We start from the raw sequence: 24,301 nt of genomic DNA on the forward strand, positions 1-24,301 counted from the left end.
GCTGACTTTTGCGTCGATCATTTATGGGGCTTCCATATATCTATCCTCCCACACGTCGAAATAAGCATATTTGACCTTATCAATTTTAATGTATCATATATTTCCTTCCAAATATTTACATCATTCACTTCCTCAATAATTTTGGTAGCTATATATATATATATATATTCAAAAAAGATAATTATTATTATCACCCTTCAACCCAATTAACTTCTAACCTATAGTGACATTAATGTATTAGAGCTTCAATATCATTAGAATAAATATCAATCAGTGGATATTAATTGCAATAATACAATTACAATTTCTAAAATTTTCTGTATGCTAAATCTAAATTTAAAGGATAAGTACCAAAATTACTAACTTTGAAGCTATATTTAAATATAATTTTGCCTATCAATGATTCATGTGCACTGTCTCTCTCAAATTAATCCTTTTTTTTAATGTTTGAACAAAATAAAAAAATCATATTTTATTTTCTTTCTCATAATTTAAGATCCTCCATAGATTGGGAGAGGCTCCAACATTGGGAGGTTGCAAAGCATGGCTGCTTATATACTGTCTTTAAAATATTATCTGATATGAATCTGATTCGAGCTTCTGATATGATTGCCGCACAGTTTTGATTTGCCAACTTGCATAAACATCTTACTGGATGTTTGTTAGCATGAAACTAAATCCGAAGATGATGAGATCTTAAATCTACTTTGTGATTTACTTTAAATATAAAATGCACAAATATGATAATTACTTTATACTTCATGGATGATATATGATAGAAACCGATAATGATTCACCTATATATCCGTAAACATAATCCAAATCAGATTCATCGAAGCACAAAAGGCAAGGTATTCCGGTAAAAAGAGAATATGTAATAATCTGAATTAATTTTTAATTTAATTGTTTTTCTGTAGAAGTTTTAGGAATTGTGATCGAATGGACATTATTTATGTAAGTATCAGTGCAAGTCTTACTCACGTTATATAAACTTAATTTATTTTATTTTAGTCATATGATATCCTTATGTATTAATTCGTAAACGATTAGTTTTACGATTTTCTTAAAAACATATAAAAAAAAACGAGTTTGAAAAAATATTTAACTTAGGGATTCACAAGGAGTTCGAAAAAATATTAAAAACGAGTTCGAAATAATATTTAAATTGTAAATATGGACTTTAATGATCATATGACAAATGGTCCAAGGTGATCTACAACGATCAAAAGTCTTTACAAATGCTCATATGATACTAGAGTAGAATAAGACAACGAACTAACCATGGATACTATCCCAAATGCCCATTTAGCCATGTGTCACCTAGGTAGCTATTTGGTGTTATGCTGACTAACATTCTACACCATTCTATAAAGTAAAAAAAAACCTAAAATGGCTACTTTGATGGTTTATTTCTGGGTAGTTTTATCTTTGCGCGATGATTGCTTACAACATATATTTACAAGCCTGAAATAACTACAAAAGCCAACTAAAATGAGGTTGTCAAGCCCACTATAAGCTCTCTACGTATTGTGCAAAGCATTAACAAAACTAAAAAACATGGGCATATATAAGCATTATATCGAAAACTATTTTTACAGCTTTGTCTATGACATTCTCCCCTACTTATTCCTTCAACATTCTTGTTAAAACCTTTGTAGATACTACATCTCCTTGCTTTTGCTGAATCTTCAATCTTCTACTCCAATTGCAACACACCTATTGACTCCCAACTGCTCTTTGTGACTATTGTTGAGTAGTCAAACTTTGATCTGTCATGTTACTTCAACTCGTCGATGACTAGATTCTGGTATAAAATCGATCGAGTTGTATTATTCCTTGTTGGTTCATACGTATCCTTCAGAAGAAGGAAATACCTTCCTTGTTATACACTAGTCTCTCAAATGTCTCACGTCATTTGAACTTAGTAGATACTCATTGGAGCTTTAATAAGCATCACCTTCCAAACTTTAAAGTTTTTGGGGTCTTTCCTCCATAAAATTTATCCATCGATTCCTCTACTATGTAATTGTCACCTCTAAGTAAGGTTTCAATCACTTTCGCTTTTGATTGGTATTCTGTTGGGAAATGAAGCATACAGTCTACTCTCGATAGCACCAATCACCATTGATAAGAATTTGACAATTGTTGTCTTTCACTATGTTTCTTCAAATAGTCTTTGAACCTATGTAAAGTTCTTCTACTAGATAAATAAGAAAACTATGGTACTCAATTTTATTAATTCTCTTAAGAGTTGAAAAAATAAAGGTTACTTGACTTTATCCGCCTCATCGAATGTTACACTCCATACATCAAGCTGATTACTAGCTTTCGCATGTTCTTTAGTCATACTTCCGAAGCACCCGAAGTGTTTGGATTAACTATTGTGATTCGTTTTCTCATTGCTGTCGAATTTTTGGAATGTATAAAGTTTTACTTGAAAAGAGAAAAAGTTCACTTTGAGCAAGTCTCTAATAGTTTTGGTCGCTTCTAAGATTGTATCATTTTTTCCTTCATTTTTATGATCTACTCCTCTGGGTAAAGAAGGTACAATATTCAAAATACCCAATAGGGCAGGATCCTTTAGGGTTATAAAGCTAACAAATATAACTCTATGTAAAAAAGGATATGAGACTAAAAGGGTTATAAGGCCATTTTAACCGCCACCTTTCTAACTTCTCTCCCTGCTTCTTCCTCGGTCGACTGCCTCCCTCTTTGGTGCAAGAGGATAGCAAGAAGAATTGCCCTTGCTACGTGGTGGTCGTGCGTAAAAACGAGAAAAAAATACATCACGAGAGGAGGTGCGTCATCGCTTCATCTGCCGTGTGAATTACCGCTATAGAAGAGAACACGAGATCTCCTTCATCCATGGACTGGGATCTACAGGTCAGATATATATGAGTTCCCTTATGTGAAAGCATCTAACGAATCTTACATAGTTTTCAATTTTACGAGTTTTTCGCTTCCGATCGTCGTACACGATTCGATATAAATTTATTTTTAAAAAATATTTTTTATTTTAATTTTTGATGAATATGTGATGCTCTCTCAGGCGTGAAGCTCTTATGCATAAAATTTATGATCTCCTTGGAGAATTTGGGAATTTACAGCATTTCATGTGAGATGTGCATGGATGTTGTGGAGTCTGTGAAGCATCGAAGCATTTACCTTTTGACTGCAAGTTTGACGTGAGAGTTTGGAGACTCGGTGAATGACAACTTAGGTGAACTTTCTAGCTGTTGACCAACGACATGGTTGCACGAAGGAGAGGACGGTAATAGGTGGTCGGCTTTGATGCTCCATGCAACTATTGCCATTTGTCTTTTGGATAAGCTGCAAATCTATGAACTAGTCAGCTGTTCGTAGTGTTCCATGCATGGAACTATTGACCAAGCCAACGACAGTCTCAATCAAAATTAACTGTGCGTGATGGGTCTTTTCATCATCAGATGTGTGTAATGTTTATTACGAACGTAGGTTCATCAAAAACAAGATTTTTTTCTTTGTAGCTGACGTCATGTTACATAGGCTGCAAGCAGCTTGGCAGGTAGGATTTGAACGGGTAATATATGTTCCGATAGCGACACGACACGTAACAATTCAGTCAGCATTCGGGATGGCACGTGGATATAAATTTAAAATAATAATAACATATTATCATTTTTTTATGCTTACACTAAAGATATATTTTTAGCTCCCGACTCTAATGCATTTTGAATGTAATTAGAAATATTTAAGGATGGATGGATGAATTGATTTTTGAATATTTTCGTTTAATTAAGTAATATATACTACTTTATTTAATTTTTTTAAATAAGTGTGGCAAGATCACTACATGGATTTATGTAGATTCACAAAAGGCATTAAGTTTATGACGTGTAACATATGATGGATTTATTATGCATAATCTTAGCACAAATCACCTTTAATATCATCATTGACAATGGATTTAACAACCGGAAAATTAGTACCTTATTTTAACATAAGTTATGATAATTAGTACTTTTCAATCATATGTTTGACAACCCAAATTTCCATACCACAGGATTAAGCCCGTCAGTTACTATCCACTAAGGAATGAGTAATTACAATTACGAGGGACACGCCATACACGCCGAAGATACAATGATTCATCCATGATGACCATCAATGACCTCAAATGAGAAAAATACGTACAAACATTGTCAGAAACTCGAAGATTTCTCTCTCCTAAAAGCCACTGTAGAAGTCGAGTAATTCACCCATCTTCCCTCTACTAAACTAATAATAATGAAGAAGAAGAAGAAGAGGAGGTGGTCAACGATGCCATCTATCGTGATGAGAAGGTTGTCATTAAAAGTGAGAAGGTTGGAATCAGATTGGTATGAACAACACGTGACAAGGATGCGTGCGTAGCCTCACCTCACGAACTCAACTGCTCCCGTTTACGACTGGCGCTCAAATAAATTAAGTTTCCAGCCCGAGACGAGACAGATGGGCTCCACACGCGCAAGGTTCTCTTGCCAACGAGGTTGACACGTTCATCGCCGCTCGACTCGTCATCCCACATAAGCATATCCTTCCACGCGTTGACTAGTAGCTCTTCTCCATGCCCTCTCCCCGACGTGGCACGTTTTTGTTGGTTGTTACTGATCTAAAGAAGTTGCTGGTTTCATGTAGCACAGTGGATCCTACGAGTTCTTAATTACAAAGCCCACGTATATAGACCGCCTTACCGTTCAACGGCTCGTTCTTCAGATCTCTCATCCCATCCCATCTCTTCTCCGGGTTGTGGCCTCTCTTCCCCTTCGGAGATCCCGCCCGTCCAATCTCGATCGGAGGGAAGGGACGGGCGATGGATCGGAGGAGGGCCGGTAGCCCGGTGTACGCGCGGCAGTTCAGCGTCGATTCGGCGCCATCGTCGCCGGCGCACCCCCTCTCCTTCGAGGCAGCGAATGGGAAGCGCACATCCAGGGCGGCAGCCGCCAACGCCCGCCTTGCCCAGGTGATGATGCGGAAGCGGCCCGATTACGACGCCTACGAGGAGGAGGAGGACGATTCGATCCCCTCCATCGTCGGCGGAGGCGGGAGGTACCGGAGCTCCAGCGGGGCCTCGGTGGCGGCGAGGAACCCGTCGCCTATGGTGACCTCCTACAACCCTAGCGTATGCGATCTTTTACTTTGATTTCATTTCCGTTAATGTTTATCCTTTGTGCTTCCGTTCTACTTGATGCGTGGTGTGGCCTAATTAAATATATGCTGTTATTCATGTATAAATCACTAGGATGGGTCCTTAGGGGAAAGATCGATTTACCATACTAATGAAATTATTAGAAGTTGTGGTCAAATACGAGAAATAAATTATTCCTGTTCGACTTAATAGTTAGATGAGCTAAGTTCAACTTTAGATACCTTAGGTGAGCTACAAAGATGTGATGACTTAGTAAATAGTGCACTAGATAAACTATCAGCGGCTTGGGGTTCTTTGACCTTCGATGCTCAAAATATTAGTGTACTTTGCGTTGACTTGAATACCCGTGTAAATGTTCCACGGCGTGCAGCATTACCATTGCTTTTTATGTGTGCTTTTAGTGGGGGTCTAATTCTTTTATAATGCCATTTGTTACGCTTCATTTTGTTTTTCGATAGATTATTTTGTAACATTAATATGCATATTTGCTTGCTGAGTTGTAGCTTTGAACGAACAACATGTCTTTGAGCTCAGCTTAATTGATAGTAAAGGAAGATACATATGAGATATGAGAGCTGTGAGTTATAAAGCTTAAGATTAAGTCTAGCAGATCCTGTTCTTGATAGGATTATGGTCTTTTTGCTGGAGAGCGTCTTTTTTAGTTCGAACTAATAGTATATCCTACAAAAGAGAAGTGACAGAGAGAGAAAGAGAGACGAGATAAGCAGGGAAGAGAGAAATACAATACGAATTACAAAAAGAATTTATTGTTGAATTGTAATCAAAATATATCCATCCATCATCATCATATAAAGATGAGTATGACTGGAGACTCTTTGATCTGATTAGGATCTAGCATAATATATTGTCATGAACAGACTTCGTCAATTGCTGTTCTTTCGTTGGTTTGTCATCACAAGAGGTGGCCGACACGTGTGGAGACCCGTAGGAAATTTTTTATAAATAAAAATTAATACTCTTAGTTTAATTAGGATATTCTAATCTATTTAACTGCAGGAAGATAAAATTTAACTGCATATAAATTATGACAGTGTTTGATTTTTTTTCCTCAATTATCTTTTTTCGTCAAGCGGTAATGTAGTGCTAGTCGTGCATCTCACCCGCCGCTGGAATTTCGACGTGTTATCCGCCTCTCGTTCATCAGACCAGCCGTGTCCTCGACCCAATGAACCAGACCAACCCGTACAGTTGCGTTCACCACATTGGTTGCTGATGCGTCACCCAGCCGTTCGTCAGTACTCTCCGGGTCCCACCTTGGGTTCATCCTCTCCGCCCCCAACATCCATTGGTTCGTCAATGCTTCCTCCAACCGCAGTACCACAATTTGGACTCCACTACCTCCGCCCGCAGCGAACGGAACTCCCGAAATCTTGCTTTTGGTAACAGAGGACATACATCCGTCCTCGCCGCCATCGCCTCTCCCGAGTAGCACCCGACCCAACTCGATATACCGTCCGTCAGATCTCCGTCGGGTGTTTGCCTCCTTAAATATTGTCTCAGGAATCCGCTTCTCGACATTGGTGCCGGGAATTCTCTCCTCGCGATCCGAGCCGCCGCCTTCAGTGTAGGACGGCGATGGATCGGATGCGCGCTGGAAGCCCCGCGTACTCGAGGCAAGGGAGCGGTGGATCGAGCGGATCGGGATCTTCGTCGCCGGGGATGTCGCCGGGGCACCACCGCTCCGCTTCCGCCTCCGGCATCTCTGGCATCAGGCGGACTCAGAACCTCGCCGCCAAGGCAGCCAACGCCCGCCTCGCTCAGGTCATGGCGTCGCAGGCCGCCGCTGAGGAGGAGGACGACGATCTCCTCCCCGCCAGAGCCGGGGCCGGCTTCGTTGGCGGGGTCCGATTCGGCCTGCCGAGGCCGGTGCCCAGCAGCAACGGTGGCGGTGGTGCTTCGTTGTTTGGGAGATCGGCTAGGTCACCCTCGCCTGCGGTAATTGCGAGACTTATACATCTCCGAGAGTGAGAGATCTGTTCAAAACCGTTCCAAAATTTCCACTCTTAAGCACTATGAGGAACAAATAATTGATGCATCTTTTTTGCTCTATTCACCCAAATCGATGATCTCGATCATTTTCTTGAGCTTGGATGGTGTCAGTTTCAAACTCTGCGTAGTGTTGAATTTGGTTTAGAAATACTGGTGGGAGTATTCAGGAGCTTCGTCGCACCTTTTGTTTCAAGAATTTCTTGCGCGGACTTGTAGAGCAGGACGATCTGCATGGTTGTTGTTTTTTTTTCTTTACGTTCTCAAGTTCTAGTACTAATCTCCGTCAGCCCTCACCAGATGATTATTTTCTTTCATGTGAATACTTAACTGATTGTTATCATTTGCACTTTTTGTGGAGATCTCTACCATCTTTTTTTAAGTTTTGACATACTTCTGCATGGCTTTTATGAAGGAACTTTACCGAGTTGATTGCAAATTTTACAACTTTAATGATGAATGGATTGTGGTCTAACAAAAACTTGTAATTAGCCCTCACCAGATGATTATTTTCTTTCATGTGAATACATAACTGATTGTTATCATTTGCACTTTTGGTGGAGATCTCTACCATCTTTTTTAAAGTTTTGACATACTTCTGCATGGCTTTTATGAAGGAACTTTACGGAGTTGATTGCAAATTTTACAACTTTAATGATGAATGAATTGTGCTCTAACAAAAACTTGTTATGAAATAAGTGATTTTTGACTAAAGGCCATGGATAGTAGCTTTGAAATTCTGGTTCTTACATATTCAGACTAGGCAAGGCAGGTATCTTGGACTGTCATCATTGGCAAGCACTGTGTTTTAATAATCAATATAGATTCAGATGGCCGCACATAACCTATATCTAATACCCAATCTAAATTGCATGTCTAATATTGTTTTTTTTTTTTTGGCAATTTAATTAGTTAGGTAGGAACATCATGGAAACCGCTTCGACAAATCGCTCTACATCAGCTGGGAGGTCAACATTATCAGTTCGTACAACACCAGTGGTGCCCCAAACCAAAACAACAATTAGGACTCCATCTCCTGTTCCAGCCATAGAGCCTCCTGTTGATAGACGAAGAGATAAGAGGTAACACGATTTCCTCTCTCATGATATGCTAAACTTTTTATGTATGTTAAAATGGTGACTATTGTTCTTCAATAAGTTCAGGTGTCTGATAGGATGATCCATGGTTATTAAGATTTTTTGAGGAGTTTGGTCCATTCTTTTTTTCTTTGTGCTTGGATGGTGGATGTAATTGTTGCTTTCATAACTTCTAAACTGCTAGTTTGGTTTGTAAATTTATGTGAAGCAAATTTCTTTTTAATATACATGCTTTGCATAGTCAGTGTCAGGACTCTGGATAGAGAATTTTTTGGCAAATGTATGACTCAATGCTCTTATCGTTGTCTTTTAAAGATGTGGGTTTCTTCATTTGCCAAAAAGTTTGCAGTACTGCATCAAATTTAGCATTTCTTTGTATAGTACCATAATTGGGAATTTTGATCTCGTTTTTTAATCTGGAAGTAATATATATCACGTAAACTATCTGAATAGCATAGCGTTTATTCATGTTATCTATTCAAAATGATGCCTTCATTATATATCTTTTTTCGTCTTCTCATCACTTTACATGGGATGTGATCTTTCTTGTTCCTATTTGTTCTCCAATTTCTACTAAGTTGCTTTTACACCACTTTTCTACTTCATTTTGTTACTTTCCTACGCATTGAGGGTTTCTTCCTCCTCAATATCTTATATTCACTTGTGTTTTCCTTGTTTTAGGAGGTTGTTTAAATTGCCTAGCTAAGAATATCCTTAATGGATATCTCCTGCATCTGTTTACTCTCCTTTCTTTGGAAGGTGTTTCTAAGTTTTTCTTTGCTTACTCAGCTTTTGTCCATCGTTTAGGTTTCTTCTGGTTTATAGGCTGTTATGTGCATTCTTTTGTTTGAGGATCTTTCCTTCAGTTGCTCGGGTTGTTGAATAGGAGTCCAATCAGTTTCCAATGTGCCGGTAACCGTCCTACATTCTGCAATTATCTGTCCATGATACTTGGCCACAAGCACAAGAAAAGAACAACAGTAAAGTTTAATATAGAAATACATGGGATGTTACTATAATAAAACATGACAATTATGGGAGCATGTGACCCTCTAATTGGATTGTTTTCCAATTTGAAGAGAATAGTCATCCCAGGAAGGAAAAGAGGGAAGAGGTTAATTAGCCTAACTAAAATTTTTAAATTGCACAAATTAAATGAATCTCAAGTGTATCTCAAGGCCTCACAAGGTGTTTATATTCGTAGAAATTGTGGGATAAAACCTAATCTTGTGATTTCACAAAATTCTACGAAAAGAGGACTCTACAATTCTCAAAATACAATTCTTTATAGGTTAGCAATTTTTCTAGTCTGTGATATAACCATAATAGGACTCTTCGATGCTGTACAGACTAGGAAAAATAACATAAAGGCCCACTAAATGGCTAGGATACTCATTGATGAATCTGTCAAAAAATGACAGAAGTAATGAAAATAATAATAATGTGCTACTATTCTGACTAGGAAATCATCTAGTAATTCATCTAAAATCCCTTTCTTGTCCTCTTTGAATCAGAGTCAGTGGATGCATCTGGATCATTGTTTCCTTCAGTTCTAGCCTTTTGGGGATTGATTTAGATCCCAACTACTTCATAACAATTCACTACTCATCAAATTCATCTTATCGTCAAAGGTGAAGAGCCAAGTACGCACTGCCAGGCCAAATTCTCGACTGTCATTGGCTTTACATTCATTGTTCACAAAATTTTGAGAAATTAAAGTTCCCTTTTGAAGATGACTAGGTGAAATTGTTTCAAGCTGTTGAATACTTGTCATTGGAATGCCATTAAAATTAATCTTTTGCTGTTCAGGGTTGCCATTGCAAATTTTGGCAGACTGAAATTTTCAGCATGTTGTTAAGACTTGAGATTGCTTTGGAATGATCTCGGCGAAGTCAACTTCAAAATAGACTTGTAGAGTGGAAGGCAGCAGGTCAAGTGCTGTGATGTCGGAATAGTCTCATGATGCTTGAACAGCACATCCTTGATATTCTTTTGTTCATCTGTCTTGTGTTAGTGGCAGTTTGCTATGATAGATCTGAGGTGTTATCTGTGGCTGTGGGGAGGTTGACACTCTCATTGACTAGATTATTGTGGAGGGTGACAAGGTCACTGACCTATGCTTATCATTTATCATCTTGTATATATGATGATGCTTTGGGGGCTTCATCCTCTATATAATATTCCGCAACTTTGCTATGTCGTCACATCCCTTAGCTTATTTCCTGGTTCTGGACTATAAATCTAGTAGCCTGTCCTGATTGTGTTGTAAGTAGACAGTAGACTGCCATCCTTGCTCTTTCCCATGCTGATAGAGTATGACATCCTGTTGTGGAATAAGTTAATCAGAATTGGTAAAATGGCAAAACCAGTGGACTAGGTTCCTTCCATTGCAGGGAATGGAGAGGTTCAAAGCAAATAGAAACTGGTACTAGCATAATATTGTTTTGGTTCTTTGTTAACATTAATGTTAAATGACTTGATAGTAAACCCCTTGGTCAACTTTATTACATTCATCTTTTTAACATTCACCAAGATTTCTTGTTAATAGAACAATATGTGCATGCTCATAAATCTGACTTCTGTAATTATTTAGAAACAGTCTTATTTACCCTTACACCCCAGTAATCTCCTTACCTATGCATGCTTTAACTGGTTGGTTTTGAGTATTCAATTACAGTAAATGAGTTGGATCAGTTTCCAACTAGTATAGATGTCCTAGGCTTTAGAAAATTCTGAACCTTTTTAATTCATACAAGTTGTTTACATATGTTGCAGATTTTTTCCAGACATGGGGCATCTAAACTCTAGGGAGCCAGGTGATTTGCGTGAGGCTTCTGCACTTCAGGATCAGGTAATTCATCTCAATTTTGTTTAAGTTAATTTAGTTTAATGAATGTATAGATACTTCAATGTGGGCATTCTTTTGGATACTTTGTCATGTCTTCTAGTTGTGAAAAACTTTTACTTCTTAGATTGAAATTGGAGGCAGTTAATTTGCTAGACTCATTTTCACTGACTTGCAGCTTGATATGCTCGAAGAAGAGAACTACAACCTGCTTGAAAAGGTTTGCAGTTACTTCAAGTCTTCAATCTTTCATAGTTTCAGTAACAAAATATTGCTTTTTATATGCTGGCATCTGATGCATTATGTGGAACTTGTTATACAGCTGCAACTTGCTGAAGAGAGATGCAAGGAAGCAGAGGCTAGGTCTAGGGAGCTTGAAAAGCAGGTTATAGTAATTTTGTTAATTCATCTTTATTAATTTCTTCTATTAAAATGTTTTGGATATTATAACAATTTTAGTGAGAAGGGTGGGGCTTTTGGCTAGCCCGAGCCCCTTTACTTTCCATGTGTTGCTTATTATTGTATGCCTGTAAATATATATTATAAGCTTCAACGATCTAAATATGAGTTGATACTATTTTGGTAATCTATCAGAATGGTATGGTCCTGATGTACTGGTGGTATATTGACTAGTACCTCTAGCTATGATTAAATAAAAAAATTAAGATTGAATGATATATGTTTTGATATTAGTATCTGACCAAACTGGTAAATATCAATTGATGTATACTAGCTTAATCAATATTTAAATCCTTGATAGGTTTCACATTTCAAAATGTCAATTGTTTGTGTATGTTATACTGTACTTATGAATTATGATATCATGCATATGCAAGGAATGCCACATTGTGCCGGCCGGTTGTATTAGTCATTGGATGGACTAGTACGTAGTGGTACCGGAGTACCATGTGTCAAGTGTCAACTGGTGGTACATAATTTGATAAGCATAGATGGCAGTATACCTATTGGTTGAATTTCGAATGTTTCTCCATAAATTCTTATCAAATTCATGTCCAGTTCAACCTTTTGTAAAAGGGCTTCATTTATTTTGGTAAACCATTTTACATCAACCTTGTAGGAGTCATGACAAACAATTATTTTATGTTTTTGCTGAAAGAGAAATTATGATGATTTTAAGGAACTCAAGGAATAAAATTAAACTGTTAAGTATAGTTTTGTCAACCTTGAACTTGAGGACTATCAGTATTAATTCACATGTGGGACATATGTCTTCATCCATTTTGAAGTGGAAATTCTCCATGTCATTATTCTTTTATTACCAATGATGCAGGTTGCCAATCTTGGTGAAGGGGTTTCGTTAGAAGCCCGTCATCTGAGCAGGTAAACTTTTGAGCTAATATGAATACCTTGCCAACCTATAAGTGGGTATCCTACTTTGACATCTGAGGCCTATTTTTATTGCAGGAAGGAGGCAGCACTACGCCAAAGAGAGGTAATTGTGTTGGTAGGAATTTTGTGTCATTTGTAAATCATTCAATAATAGGTGGACACTAAAGGGATTTAGGTTTGCTATTCCAATCAGCTTCTGATTAAGAGCTAAATGGCAGTAAACAATCCACATAGCTGACCCTAAATAGTTGAGACATTATGAAAACGTCATCACAGTAAGAGTTATATATTTTGTGTCATGAATAAGAATTAAAATTTTGTGCTATATATGGTTTGCATGAAACAAACTTGACTTTGATGGCATCAACTACTATTGTTGGCCAGAATCATTAGTTTGTTGCACCAGGGCCTACCCTTGTGCTGGCTGACAGAGATCAGATTGGCCTAGCCATATTTCAATACCTTAAGCTCATGCCAGCATGGTACAAGATGTTTTGACCACTGCTGAGACAGGTGACATGACAAATCTTGCTTGTTGGAACCGAGCTTCTAACTGCCACTGTCTTCCCAAATCAAAATGTAAGTCACTGTCTGATGATAGGCAACATATGATAGGATTCGTAGTTAAATATTTGAGACATAGTAATTATCTGGTAGCATCAGTATTGTTGGTCTGATGACATGACTATTTTTGATCCTTTGTTCTAGCAGCATGACTGCGAATGAATGTGTTTGCAATATAACATCAATACTTTTAGTATCCTCATTAGTTTGTCATTTTTTATAGAAAAAGCTGCTTGAATTATAACTCCTGTAAACTTGAAGAGTGATTTGAAAAAGCTTTCTGACTTTGCTTTTGCTAATCCAACATCATTCTGAGAACTGTGTCCGTACCATTCACTCATGTTTTCTGGAACCAAGATGGTGAATTGGATAAATGAATTTATATGTTTTTTTTCATAAGTTCAGGAAGCTATGAAGGCTGCAATGAGAACAAAGGATGACAAAGATGAGGAGCTAACAGCTCTTCGACAAGAAGTGCAGGTAATCAGTAATCATTTTTACCTCTTGCTATTGTTTAGTGGTAGACCTACTTTATATAGGTGATGTTTGTTTGGGTTTGATGCTTGGAATAGTCTGCAAAAGATGAGACTGCAAACACAGTGGATCAACTCCAGGATGCTGAATTGGAAGTAAAAGCTTTAAGGTCCATGACACATAGAATGATATTAACCCAAGAAGAGATGGTTAGCTCTTTCATAGAAGCTGTTTTTCCTTAAATTTATTTTGTTCATAATGAATTAAACAAAATCTGATTGCGTATGCTTGGTAAAATTCTAGGAAGAGGTCGTTCTAAAGAGGTGTTGGCTTGCTCGATACTGGGCTTTGGCTGTTCGTCATGGTAAATTTTTGTTTTTTAAAATGAATTGATCAGTTTTATGGTATCAAAAGGATGTTTTTCTCTTAGTATCTTTCACGCATGTGCATATTTGTGTATTTTTGTGGGTGTATCATGCATGTGTATAATTTTGTCAGACTATATGCATGCTTGTTGATGAATGTAGTAAATTAAGCTGAAAAAATCCAACTTTGGTCATTACAGTGTGTTCATATACAAGCATAGTTTTAGCCATGTCACACTTGCTTTTGTAGAAGAACACAACTACACTCTGTTTCTTTCTTTCTGTCTAACTGTCTGCCTGTCCATTGGTTTACCTATCTACTTGCCTGGCTATATATACAAACATATATAAACAAATATACAAACAGGGTCAACTTTGACATGGCTCAGGTTTTGTTATACTTGATATATTCATCTTTAACTTTTAACTTATCATAGAAAAATATAATAAAGGACTGAATACTGTGAGGCATTAGAAATAGTGATGCTTGATTGGTTTACTTAAACAAAGCAATTAATTATGTTCATAGTGGAGATGGAATTCATGGATACTGTCCAAAGCAGTAACATTAACTGAGTTTGTTGGGATTTGGGAACTTCCTAGATTTGTGTAAGGAATATTCAGACTAAATTAATGAAAAGAGTTCACTTGATTTATTTTTCAGCCCTATGCTATTTTTCATCCTTTCTTCTTACATTTTCTTTCATGGATTTCTATGTGTGGAAATGTTATGGATGAAATTTGGTTATTGCTTTAGTTGTATATGTATTTTTTCTCAATGCATCTTTTGTTACATATACCACCTCTGCAAGATGGATGCTTCAACTTGTTCAGAACTTCTTTGTACAGGATGAACTATCTAATGCAAGAATATCCTTCTTGGTGACAAGTTTATGCTGTAAGTGGCACAGCATGTGCCAATAATTGACATAACCATGTCTTCCAGTTTCATCAAATGAAAAGAGAATAAAAAGAGATTTGGCACCCATTCACTTTGGTTGTCTATTTGTATTTGTTGAAATAAGGTTACAGTACAGAAAACCCCAGGACCAACAGAAAGTAAATTTTACTGCTTCCATGGATATTTATGTTTGAAATTCTAGTTTCATTTGCTTCAAGTGTCTGCTGCTCATCCAATAATTTGGACTTGGATTATATGGAAATTATAATGAATGGCACCAGCAAAAATAAAACAATGAATGAATTAGGTGTAACTCGTCATATCTTAATATCTATTCTCCATAGCAACTACTGGATGTCACAGGCCCTAGTTTTTCGTTTAGGACTTCATGCATTGTAAAAGGTATAGGAGATTTGCTTCTTGCAAAATTCTTCTATTTTGATAGGGTTATTTCCAACTCATCTGAATAGCCTCATCTCTTGTAACAAAAGCCACTGATACATAAATGTCCTTCACTGTGTTTCATGCTTGATGAAGTTTCTTTTATTGTATTCAGACTGCTCTCTACTGCTTTTAGCTGTAAAATTTGTTGACTCATTCAAATTTGCAGGCATCTATCCAGAAATTGCAGCAGCAAAACATGAGTACTGGTCATCATTTGCTCCTCTCCCACTTGAAGTTGTCAGTTCTGCTGGACAAAAAACAAAGGATGATTCTTGGAGCACTGGCAAGTCATAAATTACGAGAGCTACCAGCATTACTGATCATGATATCCCTATGACACTGTACATTCATAATTTACTATGTTGGTGTCATTTAACTTTATCTTTTGTAGGTTATGATGACACTGATAGGAGAAATCAACTTGATCGTGATATAAGTGATATAACTGCAGAAGGAAACATAGAAAACATGCTTGCAGTCGAGAAAGGTCTGAGGGAACTAGCTTCACTAAAGGTCTTATTTCAGCTTCAAACTTTGAGTTATAATTTCTTCTTTAACCTTTTATCTTGAAATGCTTTATGAGGTATGCTTGCATTAGGACTAGTTTCTTCATAATTCATGTGAATTCATTAGTCAATTCTTTACTTATACTTTTCTTCAAGTGTACAAACCTGTGTTATCAATCCTTAAACTTAGGTTGAGGATGCTGTCATGCTTGTGCTGGCTCAACATCGACGTCCTAATTTACTTCGACAATCAGCCTCAGGTTTGTTTATATATTGATCTTTTCATCATTTGTTATTTTATACCTTTCTTGTATAATTGATTTTTCATTTTTCTAAAATTGATGCATTTTGTGTAGCATATTCTGTAAGAAAGACAAAATATATACACGAGTTTCTTAAATTTAAATTTTAATCTGCCCAGAAAGAAAACCTGAATTTTCAGGTTCTATATTTATTTTTAGAACTGCTCTCAGCGAAGTCTTGTTAGTACTGTGGATGATCCGAGTGGAGGTATACTGGAAATTCCACTACACAAATTGTAGAAAAGCTGTCGGAACAAATGGTTGAAAAGTACTTATAAATTTTTCACTCAATTTAATTGGATAGGTGACGTTAGAGAAAAATTATTGTTATGATGACATCCTATAGATGTAAATAACCTCTTCTGCTGACGGTATTAAGATGGCACAAGTTGTTTCCTCTTGTGGTAAGTTTAGTCAGGGGTGTGCAGTCTTTGTTGAGTACACATTTAACATACTCTGTTCCTTGCCCATACCAGCTAATCTTTGGTGGAACGCTTTCTATAGTACTTCAAGTGGCAGCAATCTTGTTGCTTGAGCACTGACAATGCATTTATCATGACTATGTTGGTTGTGGTGGAGAAATAATCTGATTGAAGCAACATTTCGCTGCTGGACAAGTGCATGAAAGTACCTCAATCAATTAGATTCACATTTGTTGATGCATTAATGCAAAGATTCACATAAGGGGAACACAGACTAGGGGTTACTTGATTTGCCATTTTCAATCTTTTTGAAGTCCAACCATTATGTTCGCATTGAGTCACTAGCATGGAATATCATCAAAGTGAATACGATGGAATATGCATTTTTGTTACTATGTAAAAAAAAAGACATCTTCTGTGGCATTTTTTGTCACGATGCATACTTTCAGTAAGCAAGCATGAAACTTATTATTTTAAAGTTCATAAGTTAAAAACTATTTGATTTTAACTCAACTGTGTTTAAGACATCTTTTTCTTTCCTTTGTATGTGCAGACTTAAGGTCACCTGGTGATCCGAAATGGGATGAATTTGGTAAATTTTAAGATCTATAAGCTTCAGATACTTGCTTTTTGAATAAATGTTGTATTACCTATAAGAATGCTTATTCCCTTTATTTACTTTCATTTCCATACTTGCTTTTTGAATAAATGTTCTAGAAACTATAAAAATGTTTATTCCCTTTATATATTTCCATTTCCAAATTACCTATGAACTTAATATACTTTTGGCTTATGCTTTGCCGTCCATATGTAACTTATCCTTTTGTTTAGGTTCTTCATTCTTTGTTTGTGATCTATGTGTTTTTAGGCACCTATAATTGATAATACAATGTTTCTTGACAGAGCTAAGCCAGGAGGAGGCAGAGGATGTCTTGTTTAAGCAGGTTCCATTACTTGCTCCATAGTTTGCATATTTTGACTTCTGTAGCTACTGAGGAATTTGTTTTATTAAATAGTCTGTTGAACTTTACTTACTGCTTACCTTGTAATTTGCACTCATTGGGTTTCTTTTAGTTAATAGATATCTAATAAAATAATTATTTATTTAAACTACATTTTATGTTGCTCAGTTATATCCTTCATTGTTGGCCTATCAACGATTTAGTTAAATTTGAGATTGGAGAGTGTATTGCTTGTAAATTAAGATCAAGATGATTACCATGGACCAGATGAGTGATGTGCTTTGTGAACATCCACACACTCATAAATTGAATAGGAGAATCTTATCATATGGCTTGATAAGTCGGAATTTTGGCAGCATGATAACCATCAAGGTTTGACGTATCGAAGCGTACCACTCGGTATAGGCAGTACATACTGATCCAATAGAGGACCGGTACGGGCAGTACATCAATACACCCCAATGTACCGTGTGTCGGTATACTCAATATAGCTCGGTATGTATCGTACCGACAATTGGTCGGTAAACCGGTACGGACCAGTAATACGAACCATGATGATAAGAACAATTCCTAGTAGTTTTTGGGTTGAGAAACTTGGTAAGGACTACTAGTATTACAGGAAAGACTACCAAAATTGTTGTATTTGTTATAAGTTGAAGATATCATCAATGCGAATACAATGGAATATCATAAAAGAGAATACGATGGAATCTTCTTTTTCAACTTCATGTTCTGTATCTTCTTCATCTGAATCTTCCATTATATCCTCCATTTTATACATAATTGGCAGTGCTGTTGCACAAAAGAGATGTATGTTTAGAGGATTCTTGGTTGTTGGTACTGCTCCACCATGCTACATCAGGTGTCCTTGCAATAATCACTTCATTCCAGATTTTCTTATCATTGTACTTTTTTCATGTGCTCACGATACTTGAGAAAATTTCATGGTAGTTAGTGGCCTACCACAATGCTCCATCTTTTGCATTTGGATTTATGATCAGCATTGGTGGTGTTATTCTAGGAGTAGCAGTTTCTTGTGTGCTCTGGCATATGACATGGAGTTTTCTTGAGCAGTTCTCTTGATTGTTCACAGAGGCACCAGGAAGTATATTTTTTAATTGAAAAATAAATATTTTCAATGAACTAATTGGGTGGATACATGGTTATCCCAGGTGGGAGGTAATGTAGGTAGATAATATGTGAACTAGGAGGTTGATCTTAATAATTTCATATTAGAATACAGTCGGTTTTCTGCTATTGTAATGGTAAAATAGTTAAAAAGATCTGAGATGAACAATCACATGGCTGTTTAGAGGTAATATGAGTAATTTTTATAGAACAATGTAGCAGTATATCTGCTGATGGACAATGGAAGCAGAAGACACAAAATGCACAGAAAAGAGAGGTAATTCATCCTAGAGGCTGGGAACATATGAGAAATGAGGTCCGTGGCCCTGAGAAAACACACTGCTTTCATAAAATATCTTCCTTACAATTGATTAAGTAGCTCATGGCCATCTCTCTTGTTTAAGTAACTCAATAGACCCGTCTAATGTTAGACTGTATAGACACTGAGATGGGAGTTGAAATAATTATTATTGGGAACTTGAAAACTGTTCAATAAAACAAAAGCCTAATTAGAGTAAGACTATGATTGCAAGTGGAAGCAAAATAAATTGAAGTTAGGAGTAAAAGTAAAGCATGTCACAAGATTTACAGTGGTTCAGCACAATGGTGTATGCCCTGTCTTTTGCTCTATAACTCCTCAAGACAGCTCGGATGAATAATGATCTATTGATTAAAACAAATCATGTACACTCTTTTTGACAGCATATAGAGCAAACCCATTATTACTCTTTTTCTTTCAGGCTCAAGAACAAAGCTTACTTTGTTCTTTTTCATGAGCTCAAGAACTAAACCACACATTTCTTTTTCAAGGTTCAAGAACTAAACCTCATCCTCTCTTTTGCAGGCCTAGAGATAACCTATCTCTTTTACAAGTTCATAGATAATCTTTTATCTTTACATGGGCTCAGAGATAACCATTCACAAATTCTCAGAATTGGAAGCTCACACTCAGATTCATACAATGAAGCTCTTAAAATCGATGTTGAGTTCTTAAGTCAATCTAGAGTGAACAATAAGTACTCTTAAGAATGAATCTAACTTGAGTGAGGAGTCTCTCTCAAGGATATATACTAAAGTAATTTATTTTTCTTTCTTTTGCTTTAATAAATTTGTAGGTGGAACTATATTCTTTTTCTTATATCCTTAGATCTTTGCAATTATATCTCCTTTATTTTCTCCTTTTCCACATAATTTTGTCATAAGCTCTAGATGAATGATGAAGCATTAGAGGTGTCCTCTACTTTAGAGCAATGATTTGAATACCGTACCATACCGCCCAGTACGAACGGTATGTACCGGTCCGCCAGCAGATCGGCACGCAGACCGTCTGCTACCAGGCGATATTAGGTATTTGGCCCCGTATCAGGCGATATAGGGTTGTACCGGGCGGTAACGATTGAAGTTTCTACCATAACCGATCTATACTGGTCGACACTAGTCGATTTCAACAGTTATCGATTTATATTGGTTTTCAAACGGTCAATTTGATCGTTGGAGGCATTCTAAAGGGTTTTTAAACCCTTTCCTCTCCTCTTTTTCAATCCATTTCACTCACTCTAACTCTCTCAAACTCATTTTTACTCATAATCTCTCTCTTATTCTCATATTTTCACTTTCCTAAACTCAATAAAGCAATTATTTGTGGATTGGATCAAATTTAAGAAGCTAATTTGGAAAGATTAAGAGGAAAATTTTTTTAATCAAAAGGTATGATACGAAGTAGCATATCAGTAGCGAAAATAGATGTTCTAACATTCACCAATACATGCCTCGAGAGCCGCCTTGGACACGTGATTCACGACGATCAACCTACGGCCATCACTATTTTAATTCACGAATGGCGTATGGTGTATCAATACACTATGTCGTAGGATCAATTTTAGGATTGGGTTCAATAAACATATCATATTGATATACAGATACATAGGATCGAGGACCCCGATCCACCACCCGTGGAGGCCCATCGTTCGTTTTAGTGGTAGAATCAAGTATAGCTACACATGTGATTACTTAATTCATTTGAATCTTAAAGTTTAAAATATATACAAAATAATCTAACAATTCAAATAATTTTTCTATAGATAATTTAATATTAACGGAAGGATGATATGGAACAGATCGAAATTGCGAACCTTGCACAAGACTACTCATCAAAGTCCAAAAAAGATGTGACACTATTCTTACCTAATTTACATTAGTTTTACTAAAACTATACTAAATGTATATTTATTTCTAACTTAAAAACCCTATCCTAACTTTTTTATATATTTTTCAGGTATTTTTGGAGGGTTTTATGCCTATTTTAGGTGTACAATTCGGTACGTCGTACCATACCATACCAAACAAAACTCGGTACACTAGTATGTTAAGAGATTAAAAACTTTGCTTTAGAGTTTGGATATTATTAAAATCATGGTTTGATGTACCACCTGATATGGTACAAAACAAGTGATTTGTAGTATTTACTGGTCTTCCAACTGAGCAATACATGAACCAGTCCATTTCAGTCGGCATGCATACTAGCCTATTTTAGGTACACAAACCAGCTGATCGAAATGGCCTGTCAACATGAGATAGATTTTGGTGCTAATTAATAAAGTACCCAAAATAACTTTCTAATTTTAAATTTCTCTTCAGACAAGCTTATGTTAAGTATTAGTTGGTAATTGAGTAAAACTGGTCACATCTGACAAAATCCATAGAGATCTTCACAAAACCTAAAAATTTGTATATTCTATAGCTTTTTGAGTCATCATTAGGTCTGATAATGGTATCACCCAAGGATTACAATTTCGATCCGTATCGGTATATCATGCCCTACTTGGTACGGTACTTACCGAGGTGTATCGACGATACACAGGGGCGTATTGATGGTACGGCCAAAATCATCAAAAAACCTTCAAAAATACCCGAAAAAAAAAGTTAGATTAGGGTTTTTAAGTTAGATTAGTGAAATGAGTTGAAAGAGGGGGGAGGAAAGGGTTTAAAAACCCCTTTTTAAAGCCTCAAACGATCAAATTAACCGTTTGAAATAAGGCAATCCTAGCCCTTGATTGGTAACGGTCTAAATTCAACCGTTACCAACTGGTACAGGTCGGTAACGATTGGATTTCGACCATTATCGCCTGGTATAGACCTCGTATTGCCTCATACAGGATCAAGTGAACAGTACCGCCCGATAGAGGGCAGTCCGTGTACTTGTATCTTGTTGGACTAGTATGTATTGCCCGTACCGGGTGGTATCTATTGGTACAGCAAACCCTGGTATCACCAACATACTAGTTTATAGGTCTCAATTTGTTGGTATTTTCACTAAGAGACACCAAGATACACTATAAGTACTACTGTTAAGTCTTTTGAGCCTTTAGCGGCATTATCATTTTGGCCAGTGATGCTAGGATTTCTGTACAAAACGACTCTATTTTGGCATGCTCCGACAACGATTTCATTCTTATTATAATTGCCAATTTGACTGCTACCATACCATGTGTGTGTGCAGCTCATTCATTGCTCGGATTCAACACTTGTGCAACTGAATTTTGTCTTGGCACACATTGACTCTTTCTCTAAGAATGACTTGAATTTTCCCTTTTAGCCTGCTCCTTTGCATATCACGTCCATGATATTGCAGGTGCAGAATATGAATGATTGATCCTTTTTTTGCTTTCATTTTTGACTGAACCCTTTTTATCTATGTATTCACAATTCACTATTGTTGGATGTAAATGTCTGAATCATTGCACCCACATGTTGTGTCATGGTTTTCTCTAGGACATGTAATATTGGCACAATATGGCTGTATCCTTCATTACAGTTTGGTTTCAAGTCAGATTAATTAATCATTTGAGATCAGCCGGGTTTGTGATTTTATGTGCTTATTATGTACTGAAGTTTAGATGAAATTGTTATTACATAATCGTCAATTGAGTATCTAACATCATCAAAATTGAAGGTCAATATTTATCACCTCCCAAATTTAATCCAAATATTATGTTCTGTACTAGTATCTTAATAAATCCTTCTAATACTGTAATTTCTTACCAGTTGGACTCGATAAAATGCCAAATTCAACGTAAGGTATTTACCAAAAACATGGCAAAGGTTTCTGTTGGATGATAAAAAAACTCACTCTATAGGAAGATTGACTAAGTGGACATCCTGAACATGAATCCTAAAGTAGACTTAAGCTACATCAACTTTGCCCCTGAACAACCGCTATATGTCCTTTCATGACTGAGTGGTACCGGAGTTTGTGTATCAAATTGCAGTAGTAATCTTGTAACTGTTGCTGTCTACTATGGCTTTTCTTTAGAGGTTCTATCAATGAAAAATTGCATATGCTTGCAAATTGATGAATATTTTTGTTGTCCTTTGGATATCTTAAATTTCTGGATGCCAGAATCTTTATATGTTATGTTTTTTTTCCCCATCCTTGCGAGAAGTTCCTTAAAAGCTATACTCTATGATTAATTACCAGGTTTTGACTATATAATGTATTTGTCTGCGTAAGTTTGGTTATGATGATAAAATTTTATCTCCATTACATTTCATGGCTAATATTATTATTACCAAAATTGCTCTGTTTTACTATTGGTATTATTCTTCTCATTTTTCTCATTGTATAACCGATTTTAAGCTTTCTGTAGTCATGGCTTACATACTTTTGGAGAAGAGCAAAAACCCATGGTATAGAAGAAGATATAGCTGAAGAGCACCTTCGTTTTTGGATAGGGCGCATGGGCCAACCACCAACTTCACATGATGTAGTTGACGGTATATTCTTCGTTGACATCTTCATTTCTTGCTTGTGGGAATGAAAAAAATAGATGCTCATTGTTCTTGTTGTGTTAATCATAAGCTAGTACAGTTGAACTTGCTTGCAAATTAAGTTAAGCCAAGAAATGCTCCATGTGCCTGTATTGTGTGCTGGGGATGTAATTCAATCATCGTCTAGAACCCTGGTGTTCACATGATGTAGTTGACGGCATACAAGCACACAATTAGTTGATGGCTATTCTTGATGGATAATTAGAATAGTCTAATATATCTTTTTAATTCGAAAATAAGATTTATTGGAATTTACTGCTGTTATATTTGATTAGACCACCTCTCCAATAGATTTCCAGGTATTAAGAAGCATGTAATTTGCACATGCAAATGTCTTTAGAATTCCATAATTCTTCAAGAGTTGTATTTCATCTTACATGCTTCCTGCCTTTGTTCCCCATCTTTTGGGTCTGCAGTGGAGCGGGGACTGATAGAGCTGAGGAAACTGGGCATCGAGCAGCAATTGTGGGAAGCTTGTCGTATGGAATTTGATGCCAATCAAAAGCCAGAAGCTGATGCAGAAAACTCATAGCTTGCATAGCACTGCTACCGTTTTATTCATTTGTTTACATATATACATGTTTCTCGTTGTCTCAGTTTGCCAAAATCTAAAGCATCCAATTTTTTGAATTTAGTGCTTCAAAGTGAGTCATTTTCATCGTCTTGAGAGACTCGTTTGCATGTACATAAAATGCAGTTACTGAGTGCATTCTCCTTACAATATATCTTCCGAAATAATATGATGAATTACATGTAATTCTTTTATGGCCACAACCACTGAAGCAGATAAAATTGAGACCCGATATTCCAACCTTCTCGGCTTGAGCATTCTTTGACAATGGTCATTTCCTTGGAGCATAGCAGATGTTGGGCACTTGATAATTAATTAATATTGTGTCGCAGCAGCTCATTCTTATATGTTGTATGAGTTGTTGGGTGA

The 24,301-nt window shown here is 36.6% G+C and overlaps 1 protein-coding gene across 3 annotated transcripts; it reads left to right on the forward strand.

The window, feature by feature from the left end:
* Positions 1 to 4,723: 4,723 nt before the first annotated feature.
* On the forward strand, positions 4,724 to 24,118 carry LOC103996631 (coiled-coil domain-containing protein SCD2). 3 transcript variants are annotated; one of them, XM_009417578.3, is made up of 17 exons: positions 4,724 to 5,119; positions 8,087 to 8,256; positions 11,047 to 11,122; positions 11,295 to 11,336; positions 11,439 to 11,501; positions 12,408 to 12,457; positions 12,542 to 12,569; positions 13,436 to 13,510; positions 13,603 to 13,713; positions 13,808 to 13,868; positions 15,381 to 15,497; positions 15,606 to 15,727; positions 15,911 to 15,980; positions 16,998 to 17,036; positions 17,348 to 17,388; positions 23,181 to 23,307; positions 23,778 to 24,118. In XM_009417578.3, exons 1-17 carry the CDS (start codon positions 4,832 to 4,834, stop codon positions 23,891 to 23,893), a joined length of 1,596 nt encoding a protein of 531 aa, XP_009415853.2. In that variant the 5' UTR covers positions 4,724 to 4,831; the 3' UTR covers positions 23,894 to 24,118. The 3 variants fall into 3 exon arrangements, with proteins under 3 accessions (XP_009415853.2, XP_009415852.2, XP_009415851.2); XM_009417577.3 differs by having other exon boundaries at positions 4,725 to 5,140; XM_009417576.3 differs by lacking the exon at positions 4,724 to 5,119 and adding an exon at positions 6,300 to 7,123.
* The last annotated feature ends 183 nt before the right edge of the window (positions 24,119 to 24,301 follow it).

The sequence above is a fragment of the Musa acuminata genome, chromosome BXJ3-9 (assembly GCF_036884655.1).
Source record: "Musa acuminata AAA Group cultivar baxijiao chromosome BXJ3-9, Cavendish_Baxijiao_AAA, whole genome shotgun sequence".
NCBI classification, from domain to species: domain Eukaryota; kingdom Viridiplantae; phylum Streptophyta; class Magnoliopsida; order Zingiberales; family Musaceae; genus Musa; species Musa acuminata.